Here is a 26,929-nt window from a genome sequence, read left to right on the forward strand (position 1 = left end):
CGAGGTGGAGGACTGGATTTGCATGGCAGATAATTACTCTCCAGGCGAGTGAGACCACTCGTCCATTTCACTCTTCTCAAGCCCTAGTCTCGGTGTAGCAGGTTAAGGGCTCTGTGTTATACCTGCCTTGGTAAAGGTGGTTCTTCACGAGGAAGTGCGAGAATGAAGGCGCTTGTGTGCTGCTTCTTGATTTACGGATTTGGTTTGGCTCGTTGCTCGTTGGGAGCTACGGTTGATGTTGGTAAATGCTCTGTTTCTGTAAATATTTCCGGCCAGATGTTTCGCGTATGCATCACTCCTTCGCTTTGGGTGCCTGTAACCACATTCTGGGCATTCAGAGCCAACAGAGTCTTACAGCTCAGCGTGATGGTGTTGTTTGCTGGAATTGGAATCTGCTAGAGAGGGAATCTAAGGCGTTTGGATCTGAAAGCACCAACATTTCACATCCAAAATCTTTAAGCAGCATTTCTTCTTAATCTTGGAATAAATTTAGTATCATTTTGTCTATTTGTCTGGTTTTATTTCCCGTTTGAAATAATGTCTAGTGTATCAGAAAGAAATAAGACCATGACATAACAGGCTTCGTGAAACATTTGCTGTTTGATAATACATATTTATGGATTCTTTCCAATAAAGAATTACACTAATATTTTTCAGATCTTTTTGTTTAAAGCCGGTAAGACGCTAGTTTATACAAAACTGATTCTAAATCATTGATATCGTTAGCGAAGCAGTGGTGTGCTGGCATAGATTGTTTGTACAGAATATAATGGAGTGGTCTTTGAGTTCTGCAATCCTGTAATCATTGATTAATCGCGTAATAATTATACGTTCATACAGTTTGGCAAACCCATCGAATCTTCTAATCGAAGTCTCTGTAATGCGACAAGGAATACATGGAATAATGGAAAATTGTCGAAAACATGTTTTTCCACTGGTCCTTGCATGTCTTAATTTGTTACAACAAATCCAGGAGCTGCTGCTACTCCAAAGCCAATGAAAAAGTTAAGCAAAAGGAAAACTTACAATGCCCCACCACCCACCAGCTAGTATTTAAAAGAAGAAGAAGAAGAAGAAGAAAAGAGAAAATAGAATCGATTATCGGATTCATCGGATCGTTAAGCAGCTACATAGACGAGCGATCCACAGGCAGCCGGTGCTTCCGCCCCGCCGGCTGGCTTCTGGACACGATTTTTCTATTTAAAATCTAAAAAAAGGGAAAAACACGAAAGCCAAAATGAAATTACAATCGATCCTTCCACCACTCCCGGCGCCACCACCGCGTATGTCTGCGCGCGTGTGTGTGTATGTGTGGCGGGGGAAGCGAGACCGATCTGCTGGACCGGTACCGGTGGCGAGACAGTGATAAATGAAAAGCATTATGGTTGCGCCCCGGTGGAACGCGAAGCGAAAGGAGCGAAGGCCACCGCGCGCCGCGCAACGAACGGAGACAATCAATCACAGCTCTACACGCGGCTCGGGCTGCTGCCCAAAGCAGACAAGTACTTCAATTCATCATAGGATCATGATGATTACCCTCTTCAGGCTGCCTTCTGTTTATGCAGCAATGTCTCGCAACCGACGAGGCAGCAAGCAAAGATCGGCCCCCTCCTGTGTGTTGTCTTCCGGTGCGATTGTTTTCCAAGCCAATCGCTTGGCAATGGCGTTGGCCGGATTTGGCCAACGTTCGCTCGAGTGGCCACCGTATCCGCACAACAACGTTTATTGATTGGAAGAAAAAAATGTCGAAGAAAGAGATTTCTCCGAAGCATACGCAGCTGTTTGGGAGGAGGAGGAAGGATGGGCAGCCCTTCACGGGTGTCCAATATTTGTCTTTCCCCTAGGAGCTTCCTGTTTCTTTGTCTCTCTCTGCCTCCCATGCCGGTGGCAAGCGTGTACAGGTTTTAACTAAACGAATCCTCCTCGCTGGCGGGCGGTTCAATTTGAATGTTCATCGATTTCATGCTTGGACGCGGTCTATTGCCATCATCATGGGCATGCTCACCGAGAGGAAGGGAGAGAGCTGCCACGAGCACCCCCTCCTCGGAAGCAGGGGAAATGCTGAATGTTTCATTATGATGGCGTGACCGAAAATGTGGAGCCTGAATTGATTGCTTCCGCCTGATCTCATCCGGCTGTTGCGATCGGTAAAGCTTCTCCTGCTCGCCTTGCTCTCCTCCCCTTCCGCTGTGGCCATTGTCGTAAATCATCAAACAGACGACGACGACGACGACGACGACGACGACGACGACGAAGACGATCGAAGACACTCGTGCCATCCTCGAGTGACGTGGCGCAGCGTGTGACAAAATAAGAAAGCGAAATGGAGACTGGAATGGGGCCCATTTCCCATTGTTTTTCGCTCCCTGGCAGCATCCAGGAGAAAATCCTACTGCGCCGTGGGATGCCCGTGTCCAGTGGCCGGAAATGACTGCGGGACTTGACCTGGCCATGGACCGGCACCAAACCGAATTGTGCGTGATTTGTTCTATTTTTCAGCGTCAATTCCGCTGAAAAGCGTCGTAAAAGCTTTTTCCGAATAGGTAGAAACGGCGGAAGGAAGGGGGGGGGGGGGGCGGTGACTAGCGTCCCCGCCGTTTGGAGGGATGAAAAATTGTCTTCCATCTCCGCCAGTACCTACCCCATGGGCTCTCAATTTCATCCCTTTTATTGTCCGATGTCTGGTGACAAAAAAAAAAACGAGAAATGAAGCGCATAAGCGCCGAGTGGAGAGCACGGAACAACGGAAAACACAATCCCCTCACCGTGGCCAGCGGATTGAAAAACGTCCGGTTCACTATTCCCGCAACGGGCCCTCTTCCTCTCCTTTTTTGTTTTTGGGGGCCCAACCGTTGGCTGCATTTTTAATCTTTATTAGGGTACACGGTTGAGTTGGAGAAGCTCCGGAGGTTCGCTCCAATTTACCTAACAGATTCCTATTGATTTTTCCTTTGCTTGGCCGGCCGGCGATCTTTTTCTACCCGCCCCATGACCACCAAGGTCCATGGATTTTATCGTTTGTCTTCTTTCGCTTTCGCTTTGTTTTGTGAAGCGGCGCGCGGCGCCATTGTTGATCATTTATCATGCATGCTGCTCCTTCATGCTGCTGATTTTTGGAGTGGAGGGGGGCTGGAGGGTCTCTAGAACGCCACAGAGAACCCGGAGCAGACGGTGTGTATCACGTTTAAAGAGCTCCAAAAGGGGGTTTGGTTTCCGAAATTAAGGAATCGAAACCCTCGGGATGGTCATTCTATAATTCACCAGCCCGGGATTCTGTTTTCCCGAAGATAGCAGTTCTCTTTCCCGGATCCCGGGCACGGAGTGTTGATGATTCATTTGACAGGTCTAAATATTGAATTCCTCTTCTAGCGAAGGAGGCCTCCGCTCTCCAGGACGACGACAGGGCATCGGGCTGCTGCTGTAGACTTTGCGATTGATACACGCAGCAAATACCGTCCAGTGATGAACGTTGTTTGGATTGATAATCAGACCGAAGCCTCTCGGCTAGCGCAATCGATCCGCGGTGCTGGAATGTTGCTCACGAACGCAGAGTATCCTCCCTCGGGGGGAACACCTTCCGAAAGAAGTGCAAACTCGGTTTGCGGTCGAACGGTGTGTCGAGGTCGTGGGTCGAGTCCGCGAGTATCAATCAGAATGCACGGTTGCCAACGATTTGCATCGGAAGCCAGTCAGTCAATGCGCCCTAGGACCGCACAGAGTCGCCGTCGAACGGGCATAGGAGGGCTCCCGTGGAGAGCTCCTAATTATTGCTATTCAGCCGTAAAGTCACCGTACAATTACCGGCCGGCCGTGTGTCGTTTAAGAGGAAAATACGGACGGATAGTAGCGCGTTGCAATCAGGATTGGAGTGACTATTCATTAGCGGCATTGAAGGTTTGTTCAAACGAGCTGCCTGATGATGCAAGGTACAACTAGCAAGGCGATAGTTCGGAACTAGCATATTTTCGGATCTTTTTCGACGATAGTTTGACAGTTCGTTCTCGAATGGTTACTAGGGCTACTCTATGCGGTTACTAAGGTAACTCTCTGACACTTCTATTAGATACTACTGAGCAGGATTCAATACTCGAACGATGCAAAAGTACTTTCATCTTATCACATCACGATTTCACGTTATCATTGCAATCCTCCTTCCACTGCGCATGGAATGGAATGTTGCAATCAACGTCAGAAGTCGGTATGTGCCTGTTGCCGGCCTGCAGTCGCCGGTTGCAGAATGTTAAAATCATCCTTATCCGCACCGTAGGCAACGGTGCTGCCCCGTTGGTATGCCCACGACATGTGCACGGAATTGTGGGCCACCACGGGTTCACCGGCAGTATCGATGCCAACCAGTCCACCCATACCGGCAAACGTGTTGCCCATCTCGTCCAGTAGCTGGTCAGCGACGAGCTGCACCGAGCTGCCAGTGAGTTGCGCCGTCCGGAGCACATCGTAGGCCAGGCAAACCTTCATAATGATGTCACCATCGCCCGTTACCGAAATGCCACCGAGACGATTATCGGCGAACGTACCGGAACCGATGATCGGTGTATCGCCGACACGGCCTACCCGCTTCCCGGTCGTTCCACCGGTGGACGTAGCGGCCGCTATATTACCGTACAGATCCATCGCAACGGCACCGACCGTACCGCCCTCGCCAAGCCGTTCACTCCGGTTCGATGCCTTCCACGCTTCGAGCGCATCCTTGGCGTACTGCGTCACCAGCTGGCCCGGTGGCTCGAGAAAGGTGAAGCCACGCTCGATTGCGAATGCCTGCAGTCCGCCACCGACCAGGAAATTGTGTCCCGAGTGATCCATGATGGCGCGCGCTAGCCGAATCGGATGCAGTAGGTCACGGATGCCGCTCAGGCTGCCCGTGGCCCGGTTCGCTCCATCCATAATGCTCGCATCCATCTCGACATCACCGTCGGCGTTGAGCACGGAACCGTAGCCAGCGTTGAAGTTGCTATCGACCTCCATCACGCGGATCGCCTCGATGACGGCATCCAGTACGCTGCCATTCCCGGCCAGCACCTGATAGCCGACCTGGGCGGCCATCGAAACACCGCGCAGCTTGCCCGGTATCCGGTCGCTACTCACCGTCCCCGCACCACCATGGACAATCACAATCGGCTCCGCGCTGAAACACAACTTTGAGTCCCCAATGGGGCTAGATCAGTGTCAGTGTCTCTGTGTGTGTGTACGCGTATGTACTGGTGATAAAAAGAACCAAAGCCGTGCTACCTTCACGCAGAGCAGTAATGCGGATACAAACAACCACCGCGGGTGGGACATCGTTTTGTGACACTTTTCGCACGATGGAGACGCGACACAGCAGGACACACACACACACACGGTTACGAGTACTGGTCGGGGTGTTCCGGGAACCGGGTGTCGGGCGTTTGTTGGAAGGAAATGGACGGCGACGTAAATTGCGCTCGTGCTATTGTTGCGACGATATTGTGACACTTTGTGGAGCTCAGCAGGAACACTGACTGAGTGCAAGTGATAGCAGCGCGGCGTCAGCGATGCTGCTGTTTATTTGCTCAAGTGATAACCAGCGGGGGAGGGCCTGTAACGGTATGTGTTGGAACGGTCGTGATCAAGAGCTGGTGGCGCGCTGGGGTCGGCATTATGTATTTGTGCCATGTGTCATCTCGGCTCAATCTGCTATTATCTTATCCTAGCGAAGGGCGAAGGGCTTCGATCCGCGGCCAAGCGCACTGATAATGATAAAACAACTTCTCATGGTTGGGGTTGTTGATGTAAACGAACAGTAGCGTGAGCCACTGTTTAGTACATTCGAGTGGCCAATTGATGATGCCACAAGATAGTAGTTGAAGTGAACGATAGTGGCCGTATTGTGTAGCCTCTTTTGGCTGTCACTTGACTTTCGCTTTGTTGATAGGGAGATGCAGCTCATAAACTGGTACTGGGTACTGTTTATACTCTTACTTAATTGCTCGTGTTAAGTATAGACTTTTGATAACTTCTCGGACGGAGTGATTAATGGGCAAACATAACAAAAACATCAAAGCAAGGTTATCGACATTTCAGACATATTGGCAATCATCCATAGGTTGCTTGCCTATAGTTTACATAACGATCAATCGACGCAGAAATCTAATCAGGATACCAGAAATTGGAAGTGCTTCAAGTGCACTATCGAAGATCAATCTGCTTTCCATGTGTTCTCTGCATAACAAGTGTTTGTTTTTAATCTTATCTTCTTGCTGATGCTTCAGGGCTTCCCGAGTCTGATCGGCTCGACGATGTCTGATGGTAAAACCGAAACAATCGAGATTTCATTTCTCAATTGGACACTCTCGAGAACAATAAGATGATCAAATAACGAGTTTCGATTGAACTCGAAATAGCAACCGTTATCTCCATAATTGCTGAATCAACTCTCCGTACGTCGCCACGAGAGCTTACTTACGAAAGAAACATTTGTCCTTGATGTGCCTGAAACCATCTCTGAAGTAACTCTCCCCACTTTAAAGAATTTCTTCTCCCATCCATCCAATAGCTCGGTTGTGATGAATGGTTGCCATTCTGGCTGCTGCAATCGAACGCCAAACAGCAATGGTTACTTCCATTTGTCATGCTCACCGGAGTCGGTGCGGTGGTTCGTTCCCTACGGGACAACATTCGCTTCGTAGTTCCATGTCCAAGATGTAGCTGCAGCAGCAAAGAACTGACTGTACACCAGCCCGGATCCGGAGTGTATAACGATCATCAGAGCAAGTCGAATCCTGCCAGATGCACTCCATCAACCGTCAACCGCGTTCCCGTTTCCGGTCGTCCGTTCGCCGCAATCGACAACAAAGTACCTCAAAAGGGAAGTCAAACGGAGCGCACCAGCTGATAAGTCGGGGCCGCGAAACCGACCGGCCATACCGGTCGCCTGGGATCGGTGGCAAAACATTTCAATCGATTGCTGCCCTTTCCGGCCACTCACTCCTCATCTCCCGATTACGATGTATATCGTGAGCGGTGTACGAGTGGCCATTGTAAAAAAAAAAAACCTCCCGGACCCCCGGCTCCTCGGCCACCGCACGGACGGTTCATCAAATCCCGCTGAATGGAAACCTTCCCCCTTTTTACCGTGCGCTCGGTGAAGCGAACGAAAGATGAAAAATTATTAGTCCCGGCCCGGCCCGGCCCGCCACTGTAGGTAGGTAGCAAAAGAATATTGTTACTTTCTTTCTTGGTGCTCGTCGATTCGATTCCACATTTCGACCGGAAATCTCGGCGGAATTCGGTTCACTGCACCGGAAATCGCATAACCGGCAGCCGTTACCTCGGTGGTCTTCAGTTTTCCGTGGCGTCATCTTCATTCCTCTCCCCCCCCTTTTGCGCCTTTTGGGACCTGGGATGTTCCTTGTAGGGCGCTGATCGCTGTCGCTTGCTCCAACATTCATCTTGCATTCACGCAACCGGCACCGACCGACCGAACGGGTTGGGCATCACCGGTTGCGATGCGTCCGATTGCATCCGATTGCAAGACTACCGTTGGGGTTGGTAGTCGGTGCGGAGGGGGGGGAGACCACCTTGGGGTAAAGATATTCAAATTCAGTCTCCACAGATTCCTACCATCGGCCTTCAAACCGCCAGGCCGGTGGTCTGGACGTTCGAGGGAAAATGAGGCCATCGCTCGGCACCGACCACAAAATGGCCGAGAACCGCACGGCTGTGTGCCGGAGGAAATATTTTGATAAATTTCATCTTGATCCAGAGAGCAAGACGCTTGCTCTGGGCGCTACCAAGAGAGTGTGTGTGTGTGGCCGGGTGTACCTGTGGGATGATGGTCCCTTTTACATACGCCATTGCACCTGACGATGTCGAGAGCCCTTAGGAAATGGGAGGGTTGGCCACTGTAGCCAGCACAAGGAATGTTGACTCCAGTAGCAGCAGCAGTAGCAGCAGCAGCACCAGGAACACGACCATCAGAATGCAGCAGCAAAACAAACAGCACGAAACATCGCCAGACACAGGGCACTCGGCACCGCTAGATGGCGCTCCGACAGAGCAGAGCAGAGCAGAGTAAGAAGTGAAGATGGAGGGGGTGGGTGGGTGGGTGGGGAAAACCAAAGGAATGGCAAACCAGCGTTGGTGCGGTAGGTGAAAATATTCCATTTATTTAAATTGCATATTGCTTATTGCTTGGCCCCGGCCAAGATTCTCCCGTCTCCGTCACCTCCGGGTGACTCTTGGCCTCCAAGCAACCCAGCTGGAAGCACGGAGGACCATGATACTTCGTGGCCCATTTTCCAATTTACACCCTACAGCCCTACAGAGAAAGCGGAGCTGGTGCTCTCGTGCGTGCCGCTGTGTGTGTGTGTGTGTAAGGGCTCATAAATCTCCTCGACGAACGAGGACCGGAACCGGAGCGAGCGCCACCTCGCAGGGCTCACGGCGCATACCATCACGGTGAACGGTAGAGCGTCCATTGTCACGATGCAAAAATCGAAACAGCTCGCTTACTAATGAAATTGCATGTCAACTCTTGGGAAACGAGGAGGAGGAACGGGAGGAGAAGGGGTCGAGCGGTGAGGAAATGTGTGGCGCAAATGGAATTAAAAAGGAAAGAAAAAAATTGCGAAAGCAAAACTCCGTTCGGTCGGTCGGTTGGTTTGTTAGTTATGTATGCGTCTTTCCCTCCAAAAGCCATGATTTTGTTTGTGATGCTGATGATGATGATGATGTGTGTGTGTGTGTGTGTGTGTGCCCGGGGAGTGATGTGTAGTTCTAGAAGGGTTCCTCCTAGTAAAAGCTCGATCCATTTCGAAAGGCTTTCCACAGCATCAAGCACGATCGTAAAGTAGTGTTGCTGGTGAGACGAGCACCCTGGCGTTGGAGTTGGAGAAACATATAACATCTCTGCTTCCATCCGTGCGCCCTTTGGGCCACCGATTGACCACCTGCCGGCCAGAGGAGGGTTTGTGGGGTAGGGGAAATGGAAAATGGTAAACCATTGCCACCGGTCCCCGGGTGCAGTTTTGTCCGAGAAGCAAAGAGAAATACTAAAGCACTCCGCACTCCAGAGGTCCCCAGAACCGGTCGACGAGCAGCAGCGCCAGACCAGACCCACAAAACGAAATGGCTCCGGTTGTGGAAAGCAGCAAAACGTTACAACCAACCATACATGCCCTCGAGCACACACACACACAGATGCACTGAGGGCGATCACATTAAAAATGATGCTTACGTCCCCGGTACAACTTTGACTTACACCCGTGCGGTATGTGGCAGGTGTAGCAAAGAGAGAGAGAGAGAGAGAGAGAGAGAGAGAGAGAGCGAAAAAGAGGGGAGAAGAAGCAGGAACCTGGCCAGGAAATGATAGCATAAATAACAGAAATATTTCTTCTGTCACGAGTCCACGCCACACCGTCGGCGGAGTCGAGCTACAGTACGACCCGGACCCGGACCCGGACCGTTCCGTACGAGGAAAAGGCTCCGGAAGTTGGGTCCCGGACTCCAAATCAAATCCCCAAACACACACACACACACACACTCGGGCATGTGAAGGATGCAAAGTATGCATGCTTGCAGGGTGGGGAAGGGTGGATGGGGGCATTCGATGAATTCGGGACAGGCTCTTCAGAAAACGAGACTAATGAACGCCTCTCCTTCCAGGGAGGAAGAGATTCCTCCGACCCGAGGATTCGTAGCGTATTGACGCTGCTGTTGCTGTTGCTGCGAATCGGTTATAGCCGATTCGGGGCCATCGTTTCGTCAGCGCGGCCCACTAGATCGTGCCGGTTGCTGGCTGGCTGACTGGCTGGTTGTGCACCGTGTGGCAGGTTAAATAGAAATAGAATCCCTCACACAACGATCCAAGTGTGCCGGGGTGCATCACCGGTGTTGAAGGGAACCGGGCGTATGAGGGAAGGCCATTAGTTGGAAGAGTGCTTGCACAGGACAGGACAGGACGACGGTTTCGACGGAGGCATGAGGTGCATGCAAACACGTAGCAACCATCCCCCCCCACCCCCCCCTGGAACGCCGGAAGACCGAAACTTGTATGCCATTTTGGCTTGACTTTAGCATCGTATGTATCGGAAGCGAAGCGGTATTGCTGGCAGCAGCAATCAGTGCAACATGCTACGACGACAGAAAGAGAGAGACGAAGAGAGAGACGGAGAGAGAGACGAAGAGAGAGAGAAGCGTCCTGATGGCCGGTCGTTCCGTAGTGACACAGCTGGCTGGCAGGCAACGATGTTGGATGAAAAATGTTTCTGACAAATGCACTAATCCGACCGGTGGATCGACGGAGCACTTCGCCCGGTTTCCCGGTACGATGGTGGAGGGGGTAGATGGAAGGAGGTTTCGGGCCATCGCCGGACATCGATGCCATTTGTAGTTGCGCGGCACGTGGTACCGACGTCAGCCCGTCCGTCAGTCAGCCTGTAAAGTGGCGGTTGACAGACCCCGAAACCGTAACCTCAAAATTGGAGCAAACAAAAAAAGAAAAACAGGGAAGAGGAAGCTGTGAAGGCAAGGAGTGAGGGAGGGGGGGGGTACTAACATTGATGCAGTAATCGATCACGGCACTAATGTGATCGGTTTTGCGTCGCGGCTTGATTGAAGGTTATAATGTTCGTTCGTACACCGAACACTATGCGCCCTGATTTGAGCTCGTTGGCGACACACACACACACACTCAAAAAGGGGGGGGGGGAGGTGGCTGGGGGTGGTACCGATTGTACCGAAGCCAGAGAGTGAAATGTTGCATTATTGACGCGAGTGCATTTGTGGCTTTGGTAAATGTGTCCGGGATGTGTCCGGAATCGGGACCCACCAACGGCCAACTTCTAATTGGCACTGCCAATGGCCGTTCCCTCGGCACCGTTCTCTGAATGCGGTCTTTATGTGTGTGTGTGTGTGTGCGTGTGCTCGCGCGCGGTTGATCAGCAACATATTAAACAATGTAGTTAAACAATGATTTTAACCTCAGCAGCATAGCAATGGCTGACACTGTGCCCGTGCAATCATTTCTAATGAAACGACTCATAATGGCGGTCGATCGCCTGTATTCCTTTGTGGTTGTGGGGAGCAGCATGTGGTTAGGATGGACAGAGATAGAGAGCGAGTATTGAAATCAGGCCACGCATACAATGCACGTGCTGCGGTGAATGGTAACAATGACGACGCGTTGCAGTACATCAAAGTAGTACCATTTGATGATACTGTTGATAATGTCAGAGGCATTCTTTAAATGCACTGGAGGAGTTTCACAAAGGTTCCTATCCAAATGAGGTTACGAGCCATGCGATTGAGTATCTATTACTATCGTTATAGATCAAGCATACATTACATCTCGCATATCTAACATGACGCATTAGGTTACAAGATGGCTGTTCAACTAATGCACAACACTATTTCCTGCCTGCGTTTGCCAGTGCATCTTACCACCTTTTATGTAAATGCCATCATAAATTATGTTGTGCACGATTCGTCCAGACGCTGTAAATTGTCTCAACGTTATTGATCCTGGGGTGGTACTTTGATTTACCAAACAAACTGTCATGTGAGGTACCACCAGGCAGGTCATCCACCTTATCGCTAAAGACGCGTTTAACCAAGCACGGCAGTGATTGAAATCAGACTTTACAATCAACCGCGATCGTAAACCTGTCCAAACTTCAAACATTATCTTCAAAGTCTCCCCAAACCCCCCCCCCCCCCCCCCCTCAAAAACCGATTGCGAAAGTTCTCACTTGTCACAACCGTTGATCCTTTGTCAAACCGAACAAGCGAATCGGGCACATCGGGTGTCACTCGGAATGTCAAACAATGTCGGTTCTCGCTTCAGCTTCAACCATCACCTCAGTGTTAGCATGGGCTCAGCCAGCCCAGCCAGCCAGCCCAGCCAGCCTTGTTTTGAACTGAGCACCCTTCCCGCTGGCCCGCCTTATCCGAGCTTGTCCGAGAATTATGGAACCCACATAACGGCGGTAAGCCGACAGACAGCGGTTTCTGCCTGGCCCTGCGGACAGGTTATTCGATAAATTCCGATGGTTAGCACTGGGTCCGGCCCAATGCTGATGATGGTGGGTTTACCCAAGCCTACTCATCTGCTGGTTTGCCATTGCTAAAAACCGCAATTTTTGACACTTTATTCTGACGTTCCACCACGCCGAAAGGTGCCTACGTGCCCGCCCGGGGTGAGAAGAAGGAGAAGATGTTGTCGTCGTTAGATTGCCCTGAAGCGTGGTGCGCCGCAACGAAAAACAGATTTTATCCCCGCGCGAACGGTTTATGTCGCGAAATGTTGCTTCTTTCATTCGGGGATTAGCAATTTGTCCAACCGGTTTCAACCGGTTGTGACGTATTATGACTCCATCAAGAAGAAGAAGGCCTACCTTGTGACAGCGCCATCCAGCAGATGCTCCTAGCTGATCCTTTTGCATAAAAAGAATACATTATCTTCGTGGTGGAGTGTTAGTAACTCATGAACAGCACGAAATTAACGGTTTCCAACCCCGAATTCCTGACCGTAAAGGCCACCATACCACCCAAAACCATTCGCCCCAAACTTCATTCAACAAAAGAACGATCAAACGAACCAATTTCATTGAAAAAGTATAACGTTGCGTTACAAAATTGCCTCCAAATTACCATCGAAGCGAACTCCGAATTTCATCTCGCCGGAAGTTACTGCTGAGTGAGTGGTTTTGGGTTCGTCCCCCCCCCCCCGTCTTTCGCTCCTGTTGTGCCCTCGGCTCGGTTAGTTAAGTTGTCCGTTCGGCCGCTGCACTGCCTGTTGGGGGTTGAAGTAAATTTGTATCTCTAATTTATTTAATTGATTTAGTAGCGTTGGATGCAAATTTTCGTTTCGAACATTCTCCGAGGATCGGTTTCGGAAAAGTCCCCGTGCGTCCGCTCTCTCTCTCTCTCTCTCTCTCTCTCTCGCCCCTCAGGGGAAATGGAGCAGACGTGATGGTGTTGGCTAGACCAACCGGACAGCAGCATTTTCCTCCAGCAGCAAAAGTGGCGAACCCGGCGAACTGTTATCGTTTCGGTTGAGTGGAGTTTGGTGAAAACTTTACACCCAAGTCCAACTTCCCTGCCCTCGTGGTCACGTGGTTTTGTTTTAATTTTGGGACGGCGCTCTGGCCAGAGGAAGCTAACATTGCGGTCAAGCGGAGTGTGTGTGTGTGTGTAGTTCTGTCATCATTAGCTTACTTTGCGACCCCCACACCAAATGGCAATCGAGGAGAGGGTTAGTACGTACACTGCAAGTGTTGAAGTGCAATCGATAGTCTAATGTGTTTTGCACACTGACCACTTCGACTCGTGGCGAGTATCGACCAGCAAGTTCCGCCATTATATGTGTGCCAAATGTTACAATATCGAATGCAACCCCTTAATCCCCCTTTTTTGGGAAGCAAAACGGAATCGGTTGCTCTACTCGGCCCTCGGTTTTAACCAATCCCTGGCACTTCGACGAGGATTTACCAAAGTTACTCCTTCGCTGGGGGTCACCCTGTTGCGAGAAACATTTAGAGGTTAGGGCGCAACATCGGTGACGTTGGTGGCTAGTGTGACTAACTGGCAAACGGTGTACAAGCGGCAACAACCGAAGCGAATGGTTCGCATCAAATCCTAAGCAAATAAAAGTTTGACCGGAACGGAGAAACCCTCCACCCCGGATGGCCAGTGGCCAAGGTCCGTTCGTTAATGCTTACCGGAGCAGCATAATTCCATTCGATCGCCGCCTTCCACACACACACACACATACACACACGGCACAGCAACTCGTATCGGGGGTAACGGTTCCAGGCTTAACGAGCATTGGGAGTCACCTTTCCGGCTGGAGCATCGGCAACATGTGTCCGGAGGGAGAAGTCGAAAGGTCCTCGACGAGCTTCGATCGACTTATCGCCGGGTTTGGTCCGGATGTTCCTCAGTTCGGCGCTTGTTTTTGGGTGCCTAAAATTGAAAAGTAAGAGCGTCACTAAAAGCGATGCTCTGGATGAAATCGATGTCAACGGATTCGAAGGCGCTTCGGCGTTTGACAGATGGTTCCTTTTACGGATCGATGAATCGTTTCGAAGCCATCGTTCTTATCGTTAACTCTTCAATTCAATTTATGATTCAATTGCTCTGCCAGCGATCCAGCACTCAAGTTAATGTCAACTGTCTTCATCGCGGCCGCCGACGCGACCGCGACGCGACGGATTAATTAGTGTTAAGCTTCGACCACTTCGGCCGGCCGGCCACCCAGCGACCCGCGATGGCACAAACAATTGAAGCAATTTACGTATCAACCCCAGGCCGCGATGTGAGTGAGGGGTTAGGACCGTGTGAATGCGCCATTTAATGAGCCTCGCACGTAAATCACGCAAACCCACTTACGCTTCCCACGTACCGTGAACCGAACGCAGGCCGATAAACAATCGCCCGAGGACGGGGTCGGTCGGTCAGTCGGTCGGACTGACCGGTGCTGCGTAATAATCATTGCCCAGTGCGACGTCCGCTCCTCTCCAACCGCTCCTCCCCCACTGCTCACTATTGCATAGAAGCATTCGCGTTAAATTGCGGCCATCAGTGTCGCAGCGTCCTTCTAAATTACGTCCAGCCTTCGCTCAAATGCCGCGCCATGCCATGCCATGCCGTGCCAGGCGCTCCGATTCGTGCTCGATTTGCAATGCTCGAAATGAATTTAATTAAATGTGGCATCATTTCATTGCAAATGGCGTTGTGCGCCGTCGCCGCCGCTGCCGGCGCGGTTGGTCTGAGATGCGAGGATGCGTCCGATGGTCACCAATTAGGCCGGTGGTTTTTGGGGACATGGCGCGCGGGGGGACGTGGTGGGGCAAATTATCTTCATTAGACTGTTTGCATGAGTGACAGGACAGCTGCAGAGTCGACCTCGACCAACCTCCTGTGCCGCACACCACTCCCGGCACGCTCTTCCATTTCCATTTTCCGTGACGCGAGGCGAAATCATAAATACTTCTCACGGTGTTCGCACTGACGCACTCGTGCCAGTCTCGAGGGTTTTAGGCGGAAATTCAAATCCCCGGAACACGGGGCCATGGCCTACTGGTGGGTTGTCTATTTCGTATTGCTTGTTGCTTTCCGTTTTCCTCGCCTTCTTTGACATTTCACGAAGGAGGCAACAGTGTTAAGGGGGTCCTACAAAAAAGGGGTTCCTTCGATGCACAAAAAGAAATCCCGATGTTTGAAGCGCTTTGCTTCGGGATCTTTCGATCTTTTCTGGTGAATGTGGGATATTTAAAGCAGCTTACGCGGGCAGCTGAAGACCGTTTCATCTCCATTTTCCTTCCGGATTCCGGCCCCCGAGGGGTAGTAATGCTTCCGCAAAATAGAAGCACACAACAATGATGGCTAACTGTGGACAGATATTTGTTGAATATTTTGTGTTTGATGTTGCGAGAGGTTCCGCAGTTCGCCGATGCCGGGATGGGATTACTCTCTTAAGCATTCAAGCAATGGCGACCGAAAATAGGACACGACACGTATCTTTTTGTATATTTGTGTTTGTGTGTGTGTGTATCGAGGGTTTTTGCTGAATGAATGTATCCGCTTGAATAAAAGAAACACAAAGAAATGAAACAGATTTTCTACCTAACGGTTCGGACCATGTATAGCCGGGGAATCAGGGTGTATGTCCCCGCCCCTTACCGCTTTGATGCCACGATTACTGGAGCGGCATGTCGCCGGAAGGTGTCTCTGATGAAGCGAATATGTTGTGCGCGGTATTACAACGTACCTTGTTGCGTCATGGAACTGGTGATGCTACTGCTGCTGCTGCTGCTGTTAGTTGCCTTTCGGCGGAGATAGTGCCCATTAACATTACTGTTTCGTTCGTTTGGATGTAAGATTGGGACGGGGATAGCGCTGCAGGACCTAATGATACAATGGCTACCATCGTGAGGACATGCATGAAACGTCCGATGGCTGTCCTTTGGTGACACTTAAACGAGATGCGCCGTATTAAAAACAGCAGATACTTTCAGCTTTCTCGAATCCAGCCGACTAATTAAAACGGGATTGTGGCATACATCATTACACAGAATGACACCTGACATTTTTCTCTGTGTTATCGGGAGGTTTATGGAGTTACGTGTAGGCTCTCCCTAAGTTACGTAATTTTCCCGGTGGTTTTCCCGTCACAATTAAATGCATTTCATAACGTATGTTGCAACAAAAAAGTAGCAGATTATTTTTCAACCCAAGTGGAACACAGCGTCTGTTGGCACAACTTTCACAGGAAGGTCCGTTGCATCCGGTAAGTGCCACGGAACTGGATGAACGAGTGAGAGTGGACAGCGCGCGAAACTGACTCAGCAGTACCGGATGGAAAGGGGTGGAAGAGAAACTGGCGTGCTCATGCACTCATGGTGAGTCCCTCCGGAGTGTCAATCAGGTATACTCTGCAGGGATGCAGGGACAGGGCACGTGAGATGGTTTAACGAGGGTGTCCTCGTTAGTACGTCCTTGTTCCCCTAATGGCCACCGGCTACTAATGGTCTTTTGCGGCGTCTTGCTCCACATGTGTCAACTCAAAGGTTCAGTTCTTTAAGACAATTCGGATCTTATCGAGTCGAGTTCGAGCACATTCGATTGGTGGTTGAAAAGATGGAAGCAAGATCATCGTTATTCGTGGTCTTTAATGTCTTTAAACTGTGTCGTTGAATGTTGAATTCAACCGGCCCACAAGGCATGCACCCGGTCCCTGTCAAGTGGCAGACTGTGATGTACCAAAGACGAACCTGGATACTGGATTCTCCTGCCGTTGCACGAAGCTGTGCGATGCCGTGGAGTAGCCGTACCGTGGCCAGATCGGACACGCTTCGAGTGCGGTTGCCTTTGCGGTGAATCAACATTGATTTACTGAGTCCGACAGACTGAACCATTTGTTTGAGCGCTCGACATTAAATGGTCGATAGGGCAGGATCGTCCAACCTGGCAACCTGTGTCGTCCGTCACTATGTCCGTGTGTGTCCGTGTGTGTATGTGTGTGCACGTTTGTCTGTTGTGGCATTTCAGCAATGCTATTCTGGCTTTCCCGGTTCAGAGCTCTCCAGACATTGCTGGGCACGGCTTTGATTGGACCGATTTGCCGATTGCAACAGATGGTTTGTGGCTGTGGTAGTGAACAGAGGGAGAGGGAAGGGGAGCGGAATGGCCGGAAGTTTGCGGATGGTTTCGGAACCGATTGCCGGCGCTTGACAGGTCGGTTGTGGTTGGTAGCAGGAAATGCATAAAATTTTACACTACATCCAGCTCACCGACAGCCCACCGACTGCTGCACTGTGGTCGTTGCCTCGTAAATCACAAATTCCATTGGATAGGTAAATCATGTCAACGAAAACGAACTATGCCATTAGTGTTTGGACCCCTTGACGAGACAAAGACTCCTCCGTCGGTCCGTCTGTGTAAAGAGTGCAATACTGCGTTCAGGTACTACAATGGGGAACTCAGATAATATAAGTGTTTAAGCTTTATTGTTCATCATGTGTCAATTGCGGTTCATTTTCAACTACTTTATGCATTTTATCAACTCCCAAACAGCTGGCAGTGGTTCCGACAATAGAGTCTTAGGGCGCATCAAATGCTTCAAAGGGCAGTTTGTTGAAAATCCTAAGACCTAAGAGGCAACAATGCAGTAAAAGTTTTATTCCATTTTGGTTTCGTCATCTTGAAAAGATTATCCCAAGAATGGAGTGCTTGGAACCTTGGAACATCAGAGGCTCTTCGTTGAATTTGCTAAACCCACTCCGAAACCATTTAGTCGCAAGCACGTCGTTGTCGTCGACTCGGCTCGGAAACGGAATCGGTCATTCTGTGATGCGAGTGCGGTTCGTGCATTTCCTCCATTCTCCAGCGCAAGGGACCGATTTCTTCACAATCGTTACGATTGTCAACTGCACAGCGAAGTGCACTGCCACCCCTCAGTCACTGCTGCAACTGGTCCCGTAGGGATAAACTTTTCTCCGAAATGGACTCATTCTTTGCCGGAAACCAGTCCCCGAAAATGACCCTTCCTTGTCGTCGACGTCGTCGTCGTAGTCGTCGTTGTCGTCGTCGTCATCGTCATAGCCGTTGTCTAATTGTCTGGCCGCACTCGCCGTCTGCCCGCAGAACTGGGAGTATCTTCAAAGGGACGCGGGATTAGACGTGAAGTCCGAGTCGAGTTCTCCGGACCGGAGGTCGAAATTCACGTCCGAAAAGAGAAGTGTGCGAGGACCGCACTAGATGATTGCCCAATGGTCATGCTCTTAATGGGATTTTGAACTAATTACTCAAATAAAGTCTGACAGTCCCTCGGCCCGGGACTCGGTCGCAGGCTCAGCTCCTGGACACACAGCACATCCTGGGGCCATCAATGGGCCGGACCGGGGCGTACAGAGTGCAAACATTGGGCACTGGGGCCTGAGTTCAAAGCCTGACGTCGACTGTGTGCGCTGTGTATGTGTGTGTGTGTGTGCTCGCTTTGCACGAAACGAAATTAAGCGTAATGGCTCCCCGAGTGCAAATCGGACTCGCACGTTTGAACACGGGAACGGTTATGTTTATTTTCCCATTTCCATTTCGGCCGATTCCCAGTTTTCTGCTGATAGTTCTCTGGGACGAGGCATATAGTGTCAGGCCAATCATTCGATAGATTGGCCGGGTTTACCTACGAGTCAAGGAATTGGAGTAAAACTCTTTTCGCAAACGTGAGCATATTTTTAACGCGAGAAAAGATTATGTAAGCGATGATGTAGGTAAGCGAGAAAGGAATGCAAATATTAGCTGAACTGAAACATTTCATTAAATTAATTGAAGCACGTGAAAAAGTTAGATAATCGACAAACATTTTAACATAATGAATAAAAAACGAGATAGATCAAGAATGATAAATTGGAATATTAGACATGCTATAAAAAAATGTGTAATATAGTAAAACATGAACAAAGCATGTATAGATAGCTAAGACTAATAAGTTAATAAAAATGAAACTAGTACTAAACACACAAGTTATTAAAAAAGTACTTAAAGGTAGTTTCAAAAAATTTAAAGAAGTATACAAAAGGTTTTATAACGTGAATTAACAAACGGTCAATCTCGAAGGCAGATAATTGACAAACTCAAAGCAATAGCAAAAAATCGGATTTTTTCAAATCCCTTTCGTCCTTCCAAATTAACACACGCATACACAAAAAAGCCGCTCCCAAGCAGACAAAAAACCGAACGCGCTCACTAATTGACCATCGCCTTTCGGCAGCTCATATTTTTTGCGCTGGCGCCACTGGCGCCTTCGGGGCAAGTTTTATAGGTAATAATTTTTCAAATTTCACGACCCAAACCATATGTTCGCTCTATGTCTACGCCTCTTTTTTTTTTAAAAAAATTGTTTGTTTTGTCTCTGGCTCTGTCGGGCGAATCGGGCGATCGGTTCGGTCGTGCAAAAGTTGGTGCGTCGATTCGGCGCCGATTTGGCTTTCACTCTTCCAACACCTAACCGGTTCACCTACTTTCGCCATCGGTTTGTGTCGGAACGGAAAAAGGGCAGTTGCAGTGAAAAGCAAGCAGCAGCAGCAGCAGCAGTAGGAAAAGTTTTCTTGCCTAACACCTCGCACCCTCGCACCTTCGCAGCCCTCTTCTAGCGAAAGCATTCAATGGGAGCGAGCGATCCGTTTTGCACGCGTCACTCGGGGGAAGGTAAGAAGGTGCTTCATCGCTCTCCGGGGCCGTGTCTATGTGGGAAGATGTCGGCACCGGGACGCAGCACGGAAGAGCAGAACTTTTGTGTTGATTTATTTTGGCGCAGGTGCCATTGGGCTATTTTATTTCATGATTTAGATCATGCTGCAGGTGGGACCGGGCGTTGCTGCGTGTGGTCTCTGCTGCCGCAGCCCCGTGCGTGCGTGTGGTGCGCTCACGGACGCGTTTTCTTGAGCTTCTTATTCTTTTCTTTTCCACCCCCGCCCCGGGCAGCGACGTCTTCCCTTGACGCCATCGTGGATCGTGGCGCGCTCGATTGGCTTGATGATGGGCCCCCCCCATAAAGCATCGCATGAAAAGGCGGCACGGTTTGGAGCCAGGGCATCAACGGCGAAAGTGTGGTGCAAGAAGCGCGCAAAAGTTCTCTGGATGATAAATATTCAACATCCCTTTTAACAGCTGGCACACTCGGCGCAGGGTAGCACATATTGGCGCTACCCGGTTCCGTTTCAACTGCAACGCATCCGCGGATCTTCAACTGTTCCACCCAGGAGATTGGGACCGGGGATTGGGATGTGTTAAAGTTGCTCGTAGCAAGGACAGAGAGAGAGAGAGAGAGAGAGACAGATTTTATTCCAGTGTTGCGTGACAGATTTGCCTTCAATCTGTCACTTAATTGGACGCGTTGGCGTGGATTTGAGGACTAACCTTTCAGTCTAATATATGTACATTCAGATTTCTAACAATATTTTTTCCGCAAGGTTAAACTGTATCTTTGTTACCACTTATGGGGTTCTTTTGTGATGTTATTGATTCCTTTTTCATCGAACTCTTTAAGGAAAGGTACTCAACAACATTGAAACGCTTTGAATGGCTCTATCGTCATCACTCAGTCATTAGTCAGTGAAACTAATGGATATGGAGTAACCCACTTTTTAATCCATTTAGTATGCAGCAAATGTTCCAAGACATCGCTTCCAATGGTTCCTACGGTTTTTCCCTTTTCCAATCTGATTGCATTCTTCTGCCAATGACTAAGAATGTTCAACGAAAAATATCGAATAAAGTGCTTTCGGGAATTTGCAGCACCAGCAGCAGCAGCCGGTATCGGTCAGTGAATGGAGCATAAGGAATATAGTATGTGCGCCTCGTTAGCTCCAAGTATCCCGCTCCGTAATCCATGCTGCAGTTCTAGCTCGCTCAGCTAGAAGGAGCACAGTGAACGTCTTCGGTTCGCCGCTTCATCTTTCGTCAATTTTAAGAATACACGGACAGCAGCAGATAAAGCCGGAGGTCGGACCAGAGAGAAACCCTGGTGACCACCGGCCACGTCGCCGACGAAAGCCGTTCACATCCAATCAGCAAACGCCCGGTTTAGGGGTAGGACTCTGGACTGGCCTGGCCGGAAGCCTTAGAGTCGATTTACTCTATTTTTCCTGTGCTTTTATAAATACGAGAAAGCATACGAGCTTTGCGGGGATGCCCGGATCCCCGGGATGCTGCTGCCCTATCTCGTCCCCGATCGTCCTGGAGCACCCGAGATGCCGGCAGCAAGAGCCCGAGGCTTGAGACTCCTCTCCCTGAACACGGCACACGTAAGAAGATTTGTGGTTTTACGATGGGTACGGCATTGCTCTGGGCTGGACCGCAAACCGGAAGTGAAAAGAAATTCCCTTCCGGGGACGTCCCTACGCCCGGGGTCTTTTCACCCCTGAGCCATGGCGGTGGCGGTGGTGGTTAAATAATTAATCGAGCAGCAGACAGCAACCGTCTCCGGACGCTTTGCTCTTTCTCCGGCTACGGCTCCGGTCCAGATCGTCGCCTGTGTGTGTGTGTGTGTGGCTTCCTTTCTTGTGCCGTGTCCGGTTCATTCGGTTGGATAAGACACAAATCCCCCTGGCTACTGCTGCTGCTAAGAGGATTGCCTAGCCGGTAGCGCCGGCTAGCGCCTTCGTCTTGCCCCTTGACGAATCGAATGCGAATGCAAAGATCAATGTCAATAGCAGTGCTGACCGACCAGCCAGACCAGGCGGCGAACCTTGGGCTCGAGACGAGTGAACTGGAGATGCAACTGGACCGTTTGGTGTTGGAGAGACGTCCTTTCTTTTGATTTTGAGAAAAAGGAAAAGCTCCCCCCTTCGCTCGGCTCTGCTGGATGTCGTTTTAGGGCTTCGGTGGCTTTAGGAGCTCGCAACTTTTCCCTCCGATTAGGTTTTGGTTGGATTAGTTGTGAACATTACGAGAATGGTTTATACTAAGTAATATCTGCCTCTGCCTCTCTCTGTCTCTCTCTCTCTCTCGGCTACTTGCAGCGAAGTGAAGGTGTTGAATTCGTTGGAACAGTGGGATCAAGTGAAGATCAGAGAGTTTTTGTGGTCCATCGAACCGACTCACCCTGGGCACCACGGACTACCGAAGCCACTGTGCAATGTAGTGTGTAAATCTGGAATTCTGGATTCTGAAGAGACGTTGCTTAGAACAAGTGCTGACACAGAAATGTAGAAGAGGTCCTTACTATGAGGGTGCGATGTATTTCTTTGTTCTGTCGCTGTAGATGACATACCGAGGGGTTTCATCATCCATGCAAAGCATCATCGATGCAAGGCTGTCTTTGATTGCATTTGCAATGACGAACTGACAGATCTGGAGTTGTGTTCAGTTACCTGGATAAATGTTTTTTCAAACAGGTAACATAGTAACTTTTTAAAAAATAGTTGAAATGTTACGATTCCACTTTGAAAAAAATACTCGCTGGTGCGCATTGAATCAAAGCGACATCATGTCAGGTTTTACTCCAAATTTTCCAGAATTCAACGATGTTTCAAGTGATCCAGGAAGATGATAGTAGCGCACAGTTCTCCTCATCGCACATATTTATTGAAGCATTCCAGAACGATCGGTATGCAGTGGAAGTTGCATAAGATAATCACTTGAGTTACATTCACCAACAACTCATCGAGTCAACCGTACCGAGGCAGCATCTATGGAGCTTCTGCTTCTTTAAGCACACATTATAGATGTATCCTACCGCCAGTGCATTGTGTGTGTGTGTGTGTGTAGGTAGCACAGCACATGGAGTATCCACAACGAAGGAACACCAGAAAGGATGATGCATACAGGATTCGCAGCGAACCGGCCACTAACGCACCGACCAACCAGCACCATTTCGCTTTCTTATCACATGGAAGGAAAGTTTTTCTTTAAAAAGAAAGAAACACCCCCACCACCACCTTCCACTTGATCCCACCGCTTGAGCCTCTGAAGCTTCAGGGTCCCTCCACATTCACATCGTTGCGTTGCGTTGGGGGTCCTGGGTGCGGGTTAGTTAAACAGCTTAAGACTAACCCAGGGGCGAGGCAAAGATTTGTGCAAACAGTGTAGGATGAACTTTGAAGAAACTGCTTCAGTCTCACTCTTGGTGGCACGGGAACCCGTACCGTGATACCCCGTGCCTGTATGATTATAGTACGTCTTAATTGAATAACCTAACCCCGAAATGCTTGACTGCGCCCGGCATTCCGGAGAGAGTGTGTGTGAGAGAGAGGCAGAGAAGAAAGCGAGAGATCGGCACAGATTAGAGATAACAGCATTGTTTACGTTGCTGCGAGCTTTTTCGCCTCCATCTCGGTCGATTGTTGGAGGAGCGGGCCATGTTTGCTTATCGTAGTGTCTTAAGAGGCACACATACGAGTATCTTTGGTATTTACATACCAGACAGCCGTGTAGTGTTTGTACTTTTTACCGTTTTTGCGGTTAGTGTGCCAAGTGCGTAAGTAATAGGTAAGGTGCGGGAGCGTTGTATGCGACCGACCACCGAAAAGGATGAAGATGACTATTTATACTGTCGATCGCTTGGCAGGATTCGTGCGATAAGATTGTGCTGCCATTTATCCTTTGTCCCCCTACCTAATGGGTATTACCGTGTGCCAATCCGTACTTGAAACTCAAACAAATCACTTCTTCATGTTCACTGCATTGCACAGCCATTGCAACCAGTCGTCCTTCGAAGCCTTGAAGCGAGAGTCCTCGAATCGAACGTGGTAACGATCTCCGGTTTGGTGGGCGAACCGGTTTTTTGTCCGCAACTTCCGCAACGTTCGTCAAGTAGCGGAGCTTCCGGCGTAGAGTGCGGCGGACAAACTGTCCGCCGCCCCACAAGCCATCTTCCCTCTCTGGGGGCCCGTGTAACCAGCAATCATCGGCCACTGGCTGCAGCGACGACGGACAGACGGACGAACGGACGGACGGATGGACGGTTTGTCGCTACTTAGGACCTGGTCGTGGTGGGCGATCCTCGTCAATCAGTTGGCCAGAGACCAGCGGGGAGGGGGGAGGAAAGTAACAGGGGAGGGGGAGGGGCGCTGTTCTGTGCTGTGCTAACGGCGAGCTCTTCCTTTCGTGGTCAAGCAATGAAGTGACTCGGTAATAGAATGTCAATCAATTCGTTTCGCTCGTACCGTAACCGTAACCCGGGGTTTTGGCACGTGACATGACTGGACGATGGCGGTGCTCTCTCTCTCTCTCTCTCTCTTTCTCTTTCTCTCTCTTTCTCTCTCTCTCTCTCTCTGGATGCGCTCCGACGACACCGCGAGACCGACGAGGAATCCCTGGTCGAAAACCGAAACGATCTATCTTCTCCTCTCCAGGGCGCCACCCCAAGAGGGTGCCACCCCCTCCCCGCACAAAGTGTCATCCTCTCCCATGTGTGTGTGTGTGTGTTCGTGGTTTGGGTGTTCCTGGAACGTTCGCCAGCGGTGCCTTGGCGGACGGCGATCGTCCGTGATGCTGACCACGCTCGTTGCTGACCCGCCAGAGCCTCCCGGGTTCCCGGGGACAATCCATCCCAGTAGTGGCCACCGAACTTCAATTTATTCATGTGTGAAGAGATCTTAAGCGTCGACCGCGTTTCGGACGACGGACGGGGAAGGACCGATCCGATCCGATTGGTCCGATGTGCTGTTTCTCGGGTAACGACCCACTTCTCGTTAGCCCGTGATTGTTCCCGGTCAATTCCCGGGCGTTTCCCGTTCGACGGAGTGAGCGGGAGAGGGGGGAGGGGGGGGGGCATCCTCATTGCCACGGCATGCCAATACCCAGCGCTCTTGGCTCTTGTGCTATTCAAATGTGCAACTTGTTCATGGTGCGGTCCCGCCCGTCCGTTCGTCCTTTCGTTCGTTCGCACGGGAATGTTGCGGGGGTTTCCTCCACCTTCAGCGCATGGTCATGCTTACCACGTCCCGGGGAAAACGGGGAAGTAGCAGCACCACCCTTATAATTAGATTCGAAAACTCCCTCCTGTGGCAGCTGGTGGTGGTGGTGGTGGTGCTTTGCGTTCCAGCATGAGTTTTATTTTGTCAAATGACAAATTGTAATTCTTTTGTCTTGTAGTCCAGGCCAGGCACCGAATGGGGATGCTGTGAGCGACCGGAAGGGGTGTTTTTGGGGGTAGCGAGGTGGTCGTTTACGCCCTTAGTATGATAATTTAGACGACATGAGTAAGCTGTTCTCGGTGCGGGTTCTCGGGAGCCGCGGGAGCGTAGCGTTGCCTGTAAGGGTTTCGTCCCCTGTTACATTTGGAAGGTACAGGCACCGGAGCATCACACCGGAAAGCTGGCGCGATGTATGCGTTGGAACAATCGAGAAATGATTGACAAAATACTTGCCCTTTACAAAATGTCGCTTTTGCGTTTGCATAACGTTGATTCATGTTCATGTCGAGATGAACGACTTTCGGCGATAGTGCCAGTGATGATATCGAGGGGGAAGCGGGACAAGAGTCCACACAGTAACCGTTCTTGATAGTGGCTTTGGATCGTATAATCCAACTTTACATTCACTGATCCCACCGTAACATCCCATTCGCGGTCCTTTTCCACACACGTTCGGTACGAGAGAGTGCCGCTGGTTGCTTGGATCCGTGACATTTAAGGCGGTTGACAGGTGCCACCGTTAAGGTGGAATATGTTAATCGATAAGATAGATGTTAATTTATTTAAGCAAACTAACGATAAATGGGAAGTTAAACAATCCCTACTAGGAGCTGCATGTTGCAGGGAATAGACTTGCTTTCAGAATGTGTTAGGGAAAGAATTTACAATTCTCCGTAACGAAGTCAATGCTGAAAGATTTCATAGGAACTGTATTCATTTGAGCATAAATAAAATGTTTTAACAGGAAGCCAAAACGAGAGGTGTTTTGAAGTGCCTTACTCCACTTTGCACCCTGAATAATTCTTCCAAGAATCGGTCTTCATCAATATCGCGCATAAGGTAGCGATTGCACTTCTCCGAAGCAATTATGATAACATGAGATGGCTCCCACGTAACCTGCCAGAAGTTTGGAATACATTAGTCGGCAAAGTCCACGGTCCTGGTGATCCTCGGAAGATGAGATACTTAAACAATAATTAGGATTGCAAATTACGCCCTCTTTCGACAATGATTACACGATGCTTGGAATTGCTTGGAATGAGACTTCCAAAAATTCATTTAAAGAACAAAAGTGAATCACCTCGTCACTACTGGCAGCTGCTCGAAATAACAGATCTTTTCGAGGATTCCCCTTGATAGCCTTCTGCTCGCCGCTACTGCTTCAAGTACCGGAGGTTAAACTTCTTAATGGTTCCCTCTACCACCAGCACCAGCACCAGTACCACTGGCAACGGTTAAGTTATGCATCGAGCAAGAATGCTAGCGTCGCACTAATGCGTTCAGATTTCAGATGTTCGTCATTATTCGCCGCCGCCGGCTCCGGCACCTTTAGCTTAGTGGCTACCAAACCCTGAACCGTGCACCGAAAGGACTTGGGAGGGCAAGACTTAGCCAATGGCCAGTGGCTACTGGCCGCTACTAATGGGGAAACGTTTCGTTGAACGTGGTAACGACGTCCGTTCCATAAAGCAATCTCTTTCGCTCCTTTTCGTCTCCTGCGTGCTTCTCTTTCGCGCTCTCTCTCTCTCTCTCTCGCTTTCTTAGTCCCCCTTCACCCAAACACTGGCCTCGGAATAACTCGTGAAGGTGGAAATGACGTGACGCATTGTCGATTTACGAGCGGTCGTATTTCCCGATGGTTTTCATTTCCATCACACTCGTGGTACCACGGAGAAGAGCTGACCTCCGTTCTGTTCCAAAAAAGGGAAGGAACCAAAGGGCTGTTAACCTTCGGGCACGATTCGACGGCATCCCGGCGATCGACGGACACGACGAAGCAACGGAATGCCGTCGTCGCCGCCGCCGCCGCA

The 26,929-nt window shown here is 50.1% G+C and overlaps 1 protein-coding gene across 1 annotated transcript; it reads right to left on the reverse strand.

Annotated features, from left to right (window-relative positions):
- Positions 1-3,381: 3,381 nt before the first annotated feature.
- LOC125952514 (isoaspartyl peptidase/L-asparaginase) lies at positions 3,382-5,506 on the reverse strand. The gene is made up of 2 exons (XM_049682021.1): positions 5,248-5,506; positions 3,382-5,154 (listed from the first exon to the last, which is right to left on the reverse strand). The coding sequence occupies exons 1-2, from the start codon at positions 5,296-5,298 to the stop codon at positions 4,189-4,191; spliced, it is 1,017 nt and encodes a 338-aa protein (XP_049537978.1). The 5' UTR covers positions 5,299-5,506; the 3' UTR covers positions 3,382-4,188.
- Between the last annotated feature and the right edge of the window lie 21,423 nt (positions 5,507-26,929).

The sequence above is a fragment of the Anopheles darlingi genome, chromosome 2 (genome assembly GCF_943734745.1).
Source record: "Anopheles darlingi chromosome 2, idAnoDarlMG_H_01, whole genome shotgun sequence".
Lineage (NCBI taxonomy): Eukaryota > Metazoa > Arthropoda > Insecta > Diptera > Culicidae > Anopheles > Anopheles darlingi.

Bases quoted from the DNA above. Each gene is read 5' to 3' on its own strand.
- LOC125952514 (XM_049682021.1), bottom strand. From the start codon at position 5,298: ATGTCCCACCCGCGGTGGTTGTTTGTATCCGCATTACTGCTCTGCGTG. The intron at 5,155-5,247 runs GTAGCACGGCTT...GGGGACTCAAAG, and splicing joins CATTACTGCTCTGCGTGAAG to TTGTGTTTCAGCGCGGAGCC.